The sequence below is a fragment of the Numenius arquata genome, chromosome 6, assembly GCF_964106895.1.
Source record: "Numenius arquata chromosome 6, bNumArq3.hap1.1, whole genome shotgun sequence".
NCBI lineage: Eukaryota > Metazoa > Chordata > Aves > Charadriiformes > Scolopacidae > Numenius > Numenius arquata.
In genome coordinates, this window is record NC_133581.1 from 41,290,742 (window position 1) to 41,303,989 (window position 13,248).

The 13,248-nt window shown below is 38.2% G+C and overlaps 1 protein-coding gene across 4 annotated transcripts in view; it reads left to right on the top strand.

The window, feature by feature from the left end:
• The window catches only part of PHF21A (PHD finger protein 21A), a 135,059-nt gene that overhangs the window by 32,436 nt on the left and 89,375 nt on the right, over positions 1-13,248 (top strand). For 3 of the 4 annotated variants that reach the window (XM_074148456.1, XM_074148458.1, XM_074148457.1), the window contains exons 2-4: positions 1,301-1,341; positions 6,942-7,077; positions 11,640-11,672. In XM_074148456.1, coding sequence (XP_074004557.1) covers positions 7,024-7,077; positions 11,640-11,672 — 87 coding nt within the window. In that variant the 5' untranslated portion in view covers positions 1,301-1,341; positions 6,942-7,023. Of the gene's footprint in view, positions 1-1,300; positions 1,342-6,941; positions 7,078-11,639; positions 11,673-13,248 lie in introns of those variants that run through there. The other variant, XM_074148455.1, reaches the window with a different exon arrangement.

Consider the following 13,248-nt stretch of genomic DNA (forward strand, 5'->3'; position numbering starts at 1 on the left):
GCACAATAAAACTTAACACTGGAAGAGGGACAATAATTACAGTCACTACCAGCAGTAAGCTTCCTGTTTTCTGTTCTTGATGTTCATTATTTATCTTTGTTTTTTTTTTTGTTTGCTTGTTTGTTTGTTTTTGTGTGTTGTGGGTTTTTTGTTTGTTTGTTTGTTTTTTTAATGTGGTTGGACTCCATGATCTCAAAGGTCCCTTCCAACCACTAAGATTCTGTGATTCTGTGATTAGCACCCCGGCTCTGCTGGCTAGTGAATGTAGACTCCTTCACTTGTGCTGGTCTCCACCGAATGCGAGATGATTTTGTAGCTTTCTACTGCTGTGCGTCTTTATAAGGCTGGGCCTTAAAGTTCTCCGTAATGACTTGCGTGTGGATAGAAACATATCTGCAAAGATCTTGTTCGCTGTGGAGTTGAATCTTAAAATAGGCTAATATTCTGGTATTCTACTAGAAAATTGGAGTGTTTTGGAGGCTGTTTTTTAGCGTCAGGCAAAGTAATTGAACAAATGAGTTATCATTTATATTTTAGCTATCTTTTTAGGACTCTGACTCACAAGTTTTTATGATTCATATGAGGATGATTTAAGAGGTACTACCTTGCTCCGCTGCTAAATGTTGTGCTTCCTGTGACATAGGCAGTGTAATGGGCAGTGTATCTTCTCGGCCTCCACAGTTCATGACCTAACATATTAGCTTAAACTGCCATTGATTTCAGTTTACATTAACAGTCTGGGGTTTGAGCTCTAGTGACTCTGCTGACACACCACCTGCTCTACCATCTTTGTTGTGTTGGCATAACTTCTAGCAGGGGTGGTGGGCAGATGTCTGGGATGGGTAACCTTGTCATATTTAGCTGTGGCAACTGACAGGGCTTGTGAGTTAGATGTTAATAAATGGGATGGAGAGGAGGTGTTTCCCCCAGAGGAAGGGGGACACAGGCCTTGCAAAGAACTAAAAATTACTTGTACCTGTAATCTCTTCTTCCCCTAGTGACAGTTTGTATTTTAGTCCAGATTAGAATTGTAGGTCTCCTTGGCTTTCTCTAGCGTGTCAAAAAGATTTTCTTTTTAAGTGGTATTTTATAGTTAGTTTCAGCATTAAAAAAAAAAAAAAAAGCCAAACCCTAAATGCTCAAAATAGTGAAAAAAAATGCAAAACATAAATCTCTCCCCAAAACCCAAACAGCCTTTCCCCCTCCCCAACTTTCCAAATTTTCGAATTTTCCTTTTCTGTTTCAAACCGTAATTAAGCTGTTTGTAATTGTGTCTTTTGTTCTTGTTTTTCTTTCGTAGGAGGGGGTAGAGAGCTGAAGGGAATAACTTTCTCAAAACTGGTGAGTACTTCTTCCCAGGGCTAAGGTGGTTTACCTAAGAATAGATGATACAAAGAGCTGGCGTCCATTCCTGAAAAAGTTTGATGTTTACTGAAACTGAAAGCCTATCTATTCTCATATTCAGAAATTAAATCTTAAAAAGTAAATGTTACTGATGGAAGCGCCAGTCCTATAAATAAAATCACTGTAGGACTGAGGTTTGGGCCCAGGGGTCTGTAAGTACAGTGGACATTTAAATTCATCTACTCAAAACCAATAATGTTAAATTTTTTTTCTGTGTAATGTGAAAAACAAATTTATTTGAAGGGATTTTTGGTGCAGAAAGAGTTCTGTCTAAAATTCTGAGTTATTCAGAGTCCTTCCATACATGCAGAAGGCATTCCTGGCTTCTGTATGGGTCCTACCATTGTTTATATATATACATATGTATGTATATGTGTACACCTTGTCAGCTGTTATTTCTAGTGTAGTTTCCAAAATAGCTTTGTGATATTTTAGAAATTCTGATATGAATTGTATTTAATTGAGATAATAATAGGAAAGTGCTAATGCACTTACATGATTATTGTAGAGTTTAAGATTTCATTAAGTCTCTGAGTATTTATATAGTATATAAACATCTACTACCTTAACTGCAGTGCATTGGGGTACTTATGCAAGTATGAAATTTTAAGTCTTGAAGCAACCGCGTAAGAAATAAAGGACTGTTTATAACAAATGCGTGACAGCAAGAAATTGAATGAAGGACTGCTGCTTCCAATAGTTGAAATCAATGCAAGGAATGGCAAATTTACCTCTTGCTTTCAGTGCTCTTTCTGGTTGAGGCTTGGAAGTATGTCTGGATGTGCAAGAGGTGCACGTACTCCACAATCCTCTGCTTTCCTTTTGGAAATCACTGATTCTAGCATTGAACAAGGCATATACATGTTTTCCTTTTAAAAACTAATGGGATGAAGGATGTTTGCAGACCAACCCATCCATGCAATTTCAATCATCTACAAGCTTTTTAATTAAAATAATTCTGCTGTCATAAGAGTAAGGTGGGAATTGCCATATGTTTTATGATTAATCCAGGAATGGTTTTTTATACATCTTCAGATGTGGTATTCTAGGTAGTTTATAATGCCCCTGGACTTAAGTTTTTAAATCTTCCCTTGGAGTTCAGTCTAAAAGAATAGAAGTTCGAAAATATTGAATATTTTTGCACTCACAAAATGTGTGTGAACACTTGCTTATGTAGTTCTGCACTTGCTTTCAAAGGAAATGCTTGCAATATTTAATCAGCTCCCCTCATAGATATTTCTAGATATTATTATACATAAACCAGACAAATACAGTCTAGGGTTTGTTGGATGTAAGGAATGATCACTTTTTTCCCTTTTTTTTTTTTTTAATTAACATTGGATGAATGTTTAGGGTACTTGAGGGGAATTTTGGACAGGCATAACTTAAAACAGTTACTCCTGCTTGGAAAGGGAAGCTACAAGTGCATGTTCTAGAGTGTTTCAGTTTTAGAGGGGTACAACTGAGTAACAACTGTATACATTTCATATGCAGAAGTCAGCAACTTGACCAAATTTTTAAATGAACATCTTATTTAATGTGTTTTTCCACCTCACTAATGATTTGGATGCTTAGAACATTTCAGACCCTCGTAATAAATTCTTCACTGTCCTTTGCCTGTTTCCTTGTCTTTAAAGTGGTGATGCATGCCTCGGCTGGGGTGCTATGCCAAATATATGGTATCTTATTTGTAATTTAACAAAGTTCTCATAATTACTTATCCTGCTTCTATTTTTGCCGAGGAGAACACTGGTGCTGTTAGCTGACAAATACAGCAGCTGGCAGGGGTAATTGCAAAAGATCATTCTTTACTAGGTGGCCTTTGCTGATGAAGCAGCGTTAGTTTCTCTTTCCTTCCATGTCAGACACTTAGGAAACAACCTCCTCTTCAAAAACTGTGTTTAAAATGTGCTTTAGTGTAACTTTGCCAGCAGAAGGTATCTGGAAGTAGATGATACTGCAAAGTGAGTTGCTTTGAGGCTATAATGGGAATGTTGGAGGAGGGGAAGTAGGAAGGAGTCAAGACTTAGAAAACCTACCAAAAAAAAAAAGGTCAAAAGCTAGTTAATCTCTCTCGCCTTTTCTTGGAAGCTTCAGTCTTATGAATTGAAATTAATTCTTCAGAATGTTAAAGTATGGCACCTACTTCAGATTTACACATATTGAAGGAATAAATTTTAAGGAATCTTAAAATCTGTTAACTTCTTAAATTACAGTGAAAGAAAAATCTGAAATTGTAACATATCTTGGGACAGAACTGAATGATTGGTATGTTGTTAGAATTGTTTTGGGTTTTTTACTTGCTTGTATTGGGACCAGTACTGTTTAATATCTTCGTCGACATAGACAGTGGGATCGAGTGCACCCTCAGGAAGTTTGGAGATGACACCAAGCTGAGTGGTGCTCAGGCATACCTGAGGGATGGGATGCCATCTGGAGGGACATGGAAAAGCTCGAGAATTGGGCCTGCGTCAACCTCATGAGACTCAAGAAGGCCAAGTGCAAGGTCCTGCTGCTGGGTTAGGGCAACCCCGGTATCAATACAGGCTGGGGGATGAAGGGATTGAGAGCAGCCCTGAGGAGAAGGACTCGGGGGTGTTGGTAGAGGAAAAGCTGGACACGAGCTGGCAATCTACGCTTGCAGCCCAGAAAGCCAACAGCATCCTGGGCTGCATCAAAAGCAGTGTGGCCAGTGCGGTGAGGGAGGTGATTCTACCCCTCTGCTCCACTCTGGTGAGACCCCACCTGGAGCACTGTGTCCAGCTCTGGGGCCCTTGGCACAGGAAGGACGTGGACCTGTTGCAGTGGGTCCAGAGGAGGGCCACAAAGATGATCAGAGGGCTGGAGCACCTCTGCTGTGAGGACAGGCTGAGAGTTGGGGTTGTTCAGCCTGGAGAAGGGAAGGCTCTGGGGAGACTTTATTGTGACCTTTCAGTACCTAAAGGGGGCCTACAGGAAAGACGGGACAAACATTTTAGCTGGGCCTGTTGCGATAGGAGAGTACATAATGGTTTTAAACTAAAGAGGATAGATTTAGACTAGATACAAGGAGGATGTTTTGTACGATGAGGGTGGTGAGACACTGGAACAGGTTGCCCGGAGAGGTGGTAGATGCTCCAATACCTGGAAACATTCAAGGTGAGGTTGGACGAGGCTCTGAGCAACCTGATCTAGTTGAAGATGTCCCTGCTTGTTGCAGGGGAGGTTGGACTAGGTGACCTCTAAAGGCCCATTTCCCCCCCAGACTATTCTGACTGTCGCGGTGTATGTTCTTCAGTATGACAGTGAATTACATTTGTTCATGTCTACACCCCTGTAAACATGGGTAGGCTGAGCAATTGCTTGCTTCTGCAAAGAACTATCACTTTTTTTCTTAAACCTCCGAAAAATTAGTTTTGAAAAATCTTTCTAGCTGTTCAAGGCATCTATGAAATTAGGTTGGATTAGTTTTCATGAACCATCAATACTGCAGTTTCTGTCTGTCAAACTAAGTCGTGCATTAATAGTAGTTGCTCAATCTTTATACGTTTTTTATTTTTACAGAAGTAGTGTGACATTTTTCCCATGAGCTAGTACTCGGCTTTACAGTTACATGTATTTAAAATTATGGATATTGTTTACATTCTCAGTTGAGATAACTGTCTCTTCTGCTGTTTGTTTTTTTTCTGTACTTAACTTTGAAGTTAATATGGAGTTACAGAGTGGTACTGGCTATTCATCATTCATTGGAGACACACTGAGAAAGAAACTACGGTCATATCTGCCTGTATCTTTACCCCAAAATCGAATTTCCAAGACTTATTTATGAAAGACTTTTTGCCCCTGCAGTGGGTTCCAGTTTTCATTGCCCAGCCTCCCACCTGGTTTTCCAAAGCATGGTTTCTTTTGAAATGGCAATGGTAGGACCTTAAGGCAGGCTATAGTTGTTCTTGTCAGTGAGTGGAAGTAATAATCCGGGATTCTGTTTTCTCATTACTGTTTGTGGTAATAGAACAGGGAACTGTATGTAATTTCCATGTATGCCTTGATACGAATTACAATTTTATAGAGAGTAGTGCTGCAAAGGCAGCTGTTTCCTCTTGTCTGTGTCACATGTGAGAGGCCCTTGCACAAGGTCATTTCGTATGTTGACTAGAGGATCAGGCTTTTGTTATTTAAATAAGTAACTTTAAACTAACAGCAGACAGCCCTGACAATGAGTTTAAATAGAATGCTTTTTAAAACCCCTTTACAGTCTTCTCTTTGTTTCTCTTTCCAAACAGAAATGTTACAATTAATCAAAATAACCAAACCAACACCCCTCACCCCAAACACCTTATATTTTCAGAGTTCACAAACTTGTCCAGCACTTCAGTATACTGTAGTGAGACAATGTTAAAATAAAATTCTCTAATTTATGGGAATTGTTCTATTTTTGCAGCCTACCTGTCTAATCCAAACTGTCAATATCCTTTTGAAAACAGTGAAGTCCCATTATGAAAGCCTCTGAGTTGGCTACAATACTTGTGCAATAATTGTGAGCAATTTTTAAAAAAATAAAAAAATAGGAATTATTTAACACTCCAGCAGTTCTTCATTGTGTGGTGTCTGGATGGAAAAGTGACTGGAAAGATTACTATATAATGTCTTCCAATGCCTTTTACGTGTATGTATTTATAGATGTTTTCTCATCCAATTTTTACTCATGTTCCATTGTCATTTGAGCGTATGGGATAGAGACAGGAATGTTAATCCTGTGTCAGAAGCTGATACTTTTAACGTATTCCTGAAAAAAAAAATCTCATGTCCAACTTTCAAGGCTTTTAGAAGTATGGCTGATAATGCTTTTCTGTGTCAGAGGGTGGGGGGATTAATTTGTTTGTAGTAAAAGTGAAGATAGTAAACTCACGTTCTACAAGTAGAATTCCAGTAGAAGTAAAAGATTTTAAAATTAATGGTTTTGAATAAGCCTTGTGCTGCCATATATCAATCTTGTGTTCCTTCAAAATAGGTTTCAACTGGAATGACTAACTCAGCACAAACTTTAGGCAGTGGGTTATTAATATATTAATGTTTTTCTGTCAAATTGCATGCCGACTATCCCATCTAAGAACAGCGCTATAGTATCAGGGAAATATGTTAATGCAGTACATCCTGTTTAACAATTTATTGCTGTTTGGGTTGCAAAATCTTAGTCTCCAGAATACTTTCTCATCTATGTAGATTTTTTTAAATGTTCTTGGTAGTTCTTGGTAGTTAAGTTTTCTGATTTAATATGCAACTGCAATAGGATATTGGTAGGAAATAGCTATCTGCAAACTAAGATAAGGGACAGATATGTCAACTTTGGGATACGTGCGAAGTAACAAATTTGGCTAAATGACTCCAAGGCAGGCATTTTGTACAGCCTGTAGATTTCTTGTGTTCGAAACGCTGTGTTTAGGTTAGAAAGCTGCAGTTGAATATAGTTCACTACTGAATTCCTGCTCTGTTATAATCTTTTTTCATATTGACTTCTCTCCTTCACTAACCAAAACAAACCCTTTATTTTTCTATAGCACTGGTACTAAAGAGGAAACCAGAAACTAAAGGCACTGGAATCAGCAAAGATACTTCTAGAGAAAGTGGAGAAGGTAGAGAATGGAGCTGCAGACTCTTCAGGAGGCTCTGAAAGTGGAAATTCAGGTTCACCAGGTAATTTGTATTCTTTCTTGCTTTATACTTTTAAGTAATAGTAGCACTAGTGTTGTCGATAGTATTACTACTAATGGCAGCGCTAACTGAATGCACTACAACTATAGTAATAATTGTTTTATAAGTTTGAAACAATGTCAGAATTTTATACTCCACGATTTGACCCTACCACCTGTTGTTTTTAGCAAATGTGAAAAATCTACATATCAGGCTGTGGGTAGGGATGTATTTTTATTTAATACTTCTAGCAGTGATGAAAACATTCTGAAAACTCTCTGTTCAGCAACTTCTGTCTGGAAGGTTTTTCTAATGCTCTGAAGCCAACTTCAGTATTCAGTTAGCAATGGAAGAGTATAGTGGAGGAACTTGCAAGCAAAATGTGTGTAGCGCTGCCATAGTCTCATCTGGTGCTTCTCTTCTGGAATGTCTTCTACTTTAGTCTCTTCTAAACTTGTAATTGCATAGTTCTGCTGACCAAAACATTGTAGTGCTTGGGCTCAGAAATTTTTATTTTGGGTCTTTTTTTACTGGTAGCCTGTCTGATACTATATGGCAGTAGAGTTGCAGTTTGCTATTCCATTACAATACAAATGAAAAACATTAAAAATAATTTAAAAACCTAATTTACCAAATGTAAGAGAACATATGCATATTAATTCTTGGGGGGGGAAAAATTGTTACAGCCATAAACACGGCAGCTGCCAACTTGAAATGTTAAATTTATCAATGAGACCTTTCCAAATATTTCTGTTGGATATCTGAAACTCACAATTGTTACACAATGGATAAAAGATCAGTGTAACCCATCATCAAATTTGGAAGATGTTTACAAATTACCTGATGACTTGTCCAAACAAGTGTTCTATATGACTTGTTCAGTACTTGCTGCAATGATGAGCATAGTGCAAGAACTTGAATGGGGGAATTAGTAAAATGAAGCTATGTCAGCTTTAACAAAATGCAATTTTCAACTAGGAAGAAAAACTTGAAAAAGCTAAAGATTTATATCCAGAACTACAGATGAGTATTTTGCTCTCCTCAGAAACTCCAAGGCCCTTCAGTGCAGTTTTGTTATGTGCATAGGAAATTCAGAAACTACCCATGGCATTTTGCTGCAGGCATTACAATGTTTAAGGCCAGTAAATATTATCTGCTGTATGGGGATCAGAATGCTAGTTGTACTTGTGTTTGTATAACAGCACTTCTTGTTTGTATCTTTATTCTCCTTTATGCTTATGATTAAAAAAAAAAAAGTCTTTTTGGACATTTCCCATCTTCATCCCTGTTCATTATCATCATTATGAACAGATACTAAGGATTATTCCAAATTCAGTCTTAATTTTTTTTGTTAACAGCTTCAAGGTTTTTTGACCCTGCTTGCCTTAGCTTTGCCCCATCCTCATTAAAAGTGAGCTCTGCACTGAAATCAACTTCAAATTTAGCTTTAGTTGGTGAAACTAGACAAGTTGTTATATCGGAAGGTTGTCTCTTTTTTTTTTTTCCCAAGATACTATATATTGCCATAATTAAGGCTAAGAACAAGTCTAAATGTTTACGATGGAAAATAACTCTTGCAACATGTTGGGTACTTCAGTAAACTTTTCTTGAGCTCTGTGTGAGTGGTTACGGCTGTGCTCCTCAAATGGCCACTGATAGAAATGAAACTGGTTTGGGCACAAAAAAAAGAAATCTTCAAGTGAAATGCTTGAGCTGGATTGTATATCTTTGAATTTTGTAACTTAAAATATATGTCTTCAGTGCTCAGGAGTTGTGGAGAATTGTCTCATTGTCTTTTAATTATCTAGTATTTCTTTTTCTGATGACTCTAAAAGAAACCTTGCTAACACTCATACTGTCATAGTTTGTTGTCCCCTTGTAAGTGTGTCTGTGATGAGTGTACGGAGTTCAGCTCTGCACTGTGAGTAAAGCCTCCCAGCTTCCTGATGCGGTGTGTCACTTGTCACTGCTTACGTAGCTCTAGCAAGTCATGCTCAGTATGACTGTATTTTTGTTTGTAGAATAGCTCCTTGTTTCCTGCCTATTCAGTTTACCTCCAGAACTCTGTCTGAAGCTTTGACGCTGCTGCTTTGGCAAAGTGTATCTTAAACTACTGATGAGGAGCCAAAGGAGGTGTTTAGTTGTTTAGAAAAAGTTACTTTTTTTTCTTTCGATTATTGAAGAATCCTCCATCCTGGACCTCTGCCCAGGTCACTTGCTATATCAGAGTACAACTTGAGTATTCAAATATTTTCCATCTACAAGCTATATTGCTTGTCCTTGGAAGAGGTGCATCGAATCTAGGTAGTTCATTCTGCTACTGTGTTGACTTAATTAACATTGTTTTGAAACAGTCTGCTCTTCATAGTTTTGATCACAAGAAGTGTTAAAGGAGTTATATTTGGCTATTCTCACAGAAGGGTTGGGCTTCGTGGATGACTCGTCGAGCTGATGTGTGGAGAGAACCTAAAGCATCCTTTTCCTCCTTTCATTTTGTAGCAAAAAGATCAGTAGGTTTTAAAATACCTTAAATTTAGATTACATTTGTCAGTGCCAAAGAATTTTTTTTCTTATGATTGGATAACACCGTATTGTGTGATCCATAAATTTAGCAATACTTTATGAACAGTTTACAGTTGCTGACTGTCATTGCCTTATGATTGCCTTGTCCGTACAAGCACTTTGTATAAAAACTAACAGATATGTTGTTTGTCAAACTTGGACATGTCAGAAAGCACCAAGGAAAAATAAGGTATGCGTGTAAGTGAAAGGGTAACATAGCACCTTAGCTCCTGTGACACTGAGTGGCAGCATGATAAAACAATAATATTGAGTGTAGGTAAATGCCAAGTGATGCACTTTGGAAAGAAAGTCCTGGTTTTACGTCTGCAATAGCAGGCTGTGAACTAGCTATTAGCAGTGAGGAAGGAGTTCTTGCAGGACAGGGTACTTGAATGTTGCATGCAGTTTTAAACTTTTGTTTCCAGGTGATAGAGACGAACTAGAGAAGTACAGGGAAGAGTGCTAAGAGTGAAGAAAGCAATGGAATGATTAGTGCATGAGGAGACTTTCAACGTGAAGAAACGGGGGAACATGTGGTGTAGAAAAAATCCAGAAAGAAGATGAATAGAGAAACAGTCACAGAATCAGAATATCTTGAGTTGGAAGGGACCCATAAGGATTATTGAGTCCAACTTCCAACACCTCTTGACTCTAGTGAAGGCTTTTTTCCCGTAATCTTATTTGCGCCTCATTCTTGCATTATCAGGAGGCAGATTCAAAAGAAAAAGGAGGTCCTTTTATGTAAAAGTACGGTAATTTAACTTTGGAACTTATTGTCACAGAATTTTGAGTGTTTTACTGAGTTCAAAAAGTAATTAAGGCATATTAATGGAGGAAAAGTGTGTAACTAGCTATTAAACCAACGACATAATCTTTGAAGACATCAGAGATGTAAATTTCTGAAAGGTGGGAGAGAACGCTCTATGCTTGTCCAGCATAGACATCATGCTGGTGCCTCTGCTAATGCCTAGTACTGAAAGAAAGCACAGCAGGTGAACCTGTGGTCTCACCTGGAATTATCTTTGTGTTATGCTTTTTCTGATTAATACCATTTTTATGATGTGAAAGGAAATAAACTTTTAAAGAAAATCAGTTGACAAAGTCTGAATTCTCTGAGCAGTATCAATGCAGGTGGAAGGAAACATTTTTCTTCCTTTCTTTGTCTTTCTGTTTCTCACTCCTTTTCCTGAATCTGATGAGCGAATGGAGAAGAAAGTCCAGACTTTACATTGTTCTTTGTGTGTGTGGAAGGGACGCAACAATGTGATGAATAAACACGGCTGTAACCAGAAAAGAAATTGGGAATTTTTGGTTTATATTGTGTCGTTGTTCTGGGCTCTGATTTTCTTTGGTGACAGCCTCGTAACTTTTTCCTTGCTTAGCAGTAGGCAGCATCCTCCTGCAGCTGCCTGAAGGAAATAAAGGAGGAAGAATAGTGAATGGTAACCATCTGTCTGTTTTCCCTTGGATGTGGAGGGCATCTCTTCTACAATGATCTCAATCTCTCTCTGAGGGAGGAAAGTGGCAAAGATACTTCTGAACATGGGTCTTCCATGTGGTACCAGCCAAGCCAGCACACAGGCGGACCCTTAGTACTTGAAACATTCTGCTCTTCAATATACAAACAGCTTTTGTGCCCGCAGCGGTTATCTGTGATTTGTGTTTCTTGTGACTGCAAGCAAAGAAGGCAGCAGTTCTAGAGGAGACATAGCTATTAGATTATCTGACCCAGCTGGTGTAAATTGTCCTTAAAAGGCATCACTTGTTCAAGAGTTGTTTAGGAGAAGGAGCAAAAGTGGTGGCTTTGAGTAGTAGTTTTACTATCTTAATAAGAATGGGTTTGGAAATTATATAATATTGTATTCCAGGCCTTGCTATTGAAATGCTGTAAACTGAATATTTTGCTTTTACGAAGGGTCTTTAAAAATGTTGACTTTTAAACTGTTCAACAAGATCTGTAATGAAAATATTCATTGTATTGTTGCATCTCTTTTTCTTTCTAGAAATTGGTTGCCCAAATGAAGCAAGATCCGCAGGTAACTATTTATTTTTATGTTGCATTATTTACACTTAAAAATACAGGAAATAGTAGTGCGTGAAGCTTGAGAATTTTAGATATTTCTTATCATGTTCTTCCTTGCTAACACAATGTTTAGAAGAAAACTATTATGATCAAGTCTTTAAACAATGGCTGTTGGATAGTTAAAAACAAAACCAAAACTTTTGCCTTATGGAGCCTTTTGCCTCATTCTTAATAGTTTAAATCAAGTGACTCTTGCAGGCTATGGTGTAGTTCAAACATGCAGTAAGTTTCTGATTCTATTGGAAGCTGCTCTTAATGAAATCTGCCATTACTAGAATTCGCTTTTTTTCTTATTTGAGTATCGGAAGGTTCACAGTTGTACAAGAAGAGATGGGATATTCCCTCCAAGAAACTTTGTCCAAATAGAGAATGTATCTTGAGGCTGTGTTCAGATTGCCTGTCTCAGGTATCCAGCTTCAGCACTGTAGTGTCCAAAGAGCAGATGCTTGGCCTTGGGATGTTTCGGAGCTGCTGAAGTTGGATAACTAGATTCCTTGTGTGCACAGCAGAAGTCATCCCTTTCCCAATGACCATGTAAGGAGACTGGATTATCTTGTACAGCAATTAAGCACTCCAGTGTGCTGAATGGGAATTTCCGTGGAGTTCTCTGACCAGTCTGAGATACTGAGTAGAGGGAATAAAGGCAGATCACTCGAGGCTTGCTGTTAAGTGCTTCCATCCCCATACAGTACTAAATGCCCTGTAATTTTCTGAGCATGTATTTTCGGAGCTCAGCGGAGTGGGAAGACACCTTTTTGTAACAGTCAAGTAGTTAGACCCCTGATGGGGAGGGATGAGCAGGGAGTAGGGATGGTGTTGGAAAATCTGCTTTCTAGAATTTCCTTATTCTAATGGGATTTGGGTACGGTCTGCTACTCTTACTCGCTGGGTAAGTCTGCTAATGATTAGCTTGCAGAGTAGTTCGCTTTCAGTTCATATCTGCTGAAGGCCAGGTCAAGCTGCAAGCAGCCATGCAAAGTTTGTGAAGCCAGAAAGAGTAAATCTGGTCCCTGCTTCCAATGCTCTTAATGCATTTTTATCCCAGATTATTAAGTGTAACCTCAAAGAAGGGAGAACGACTGCTCAGTACCTGGTTTTGCCGAGGTGTGTGTGTATTAGGGAAGACTATCTACAAGATAGTCTCTGAGGTTATAACACATTTCAAAATTTTGTGGGGGAATATAAAAATGGGGAAGTTGTCCTGAGCATGAAGTTCTTGTAACAATATTAGTCCTATGTTTTAATTCTCTGTGTAGCAGAGCAAACCTGCATAATTTGGTATATAGAGTTTACAACATAAATGAGAACAAAAAAAGTGAGGAAGAGAAAAATGCAGGGAAGCTTGCAGAGCTCCGCAGGCTTTAAACTGAGGACACTTTTTTTTTTATCTCATTTTTTAGTAGGAAAGAAATAGCCCTGGTAAAAATTGTTTTCTGAACTGCATCTTTATAGTGATCTTTTCAAATCTTAAGTTTAAGAAAGTGCTATTGTAAGCAAAATGCTGATATGAATGATGTGCTAAGGCAAAA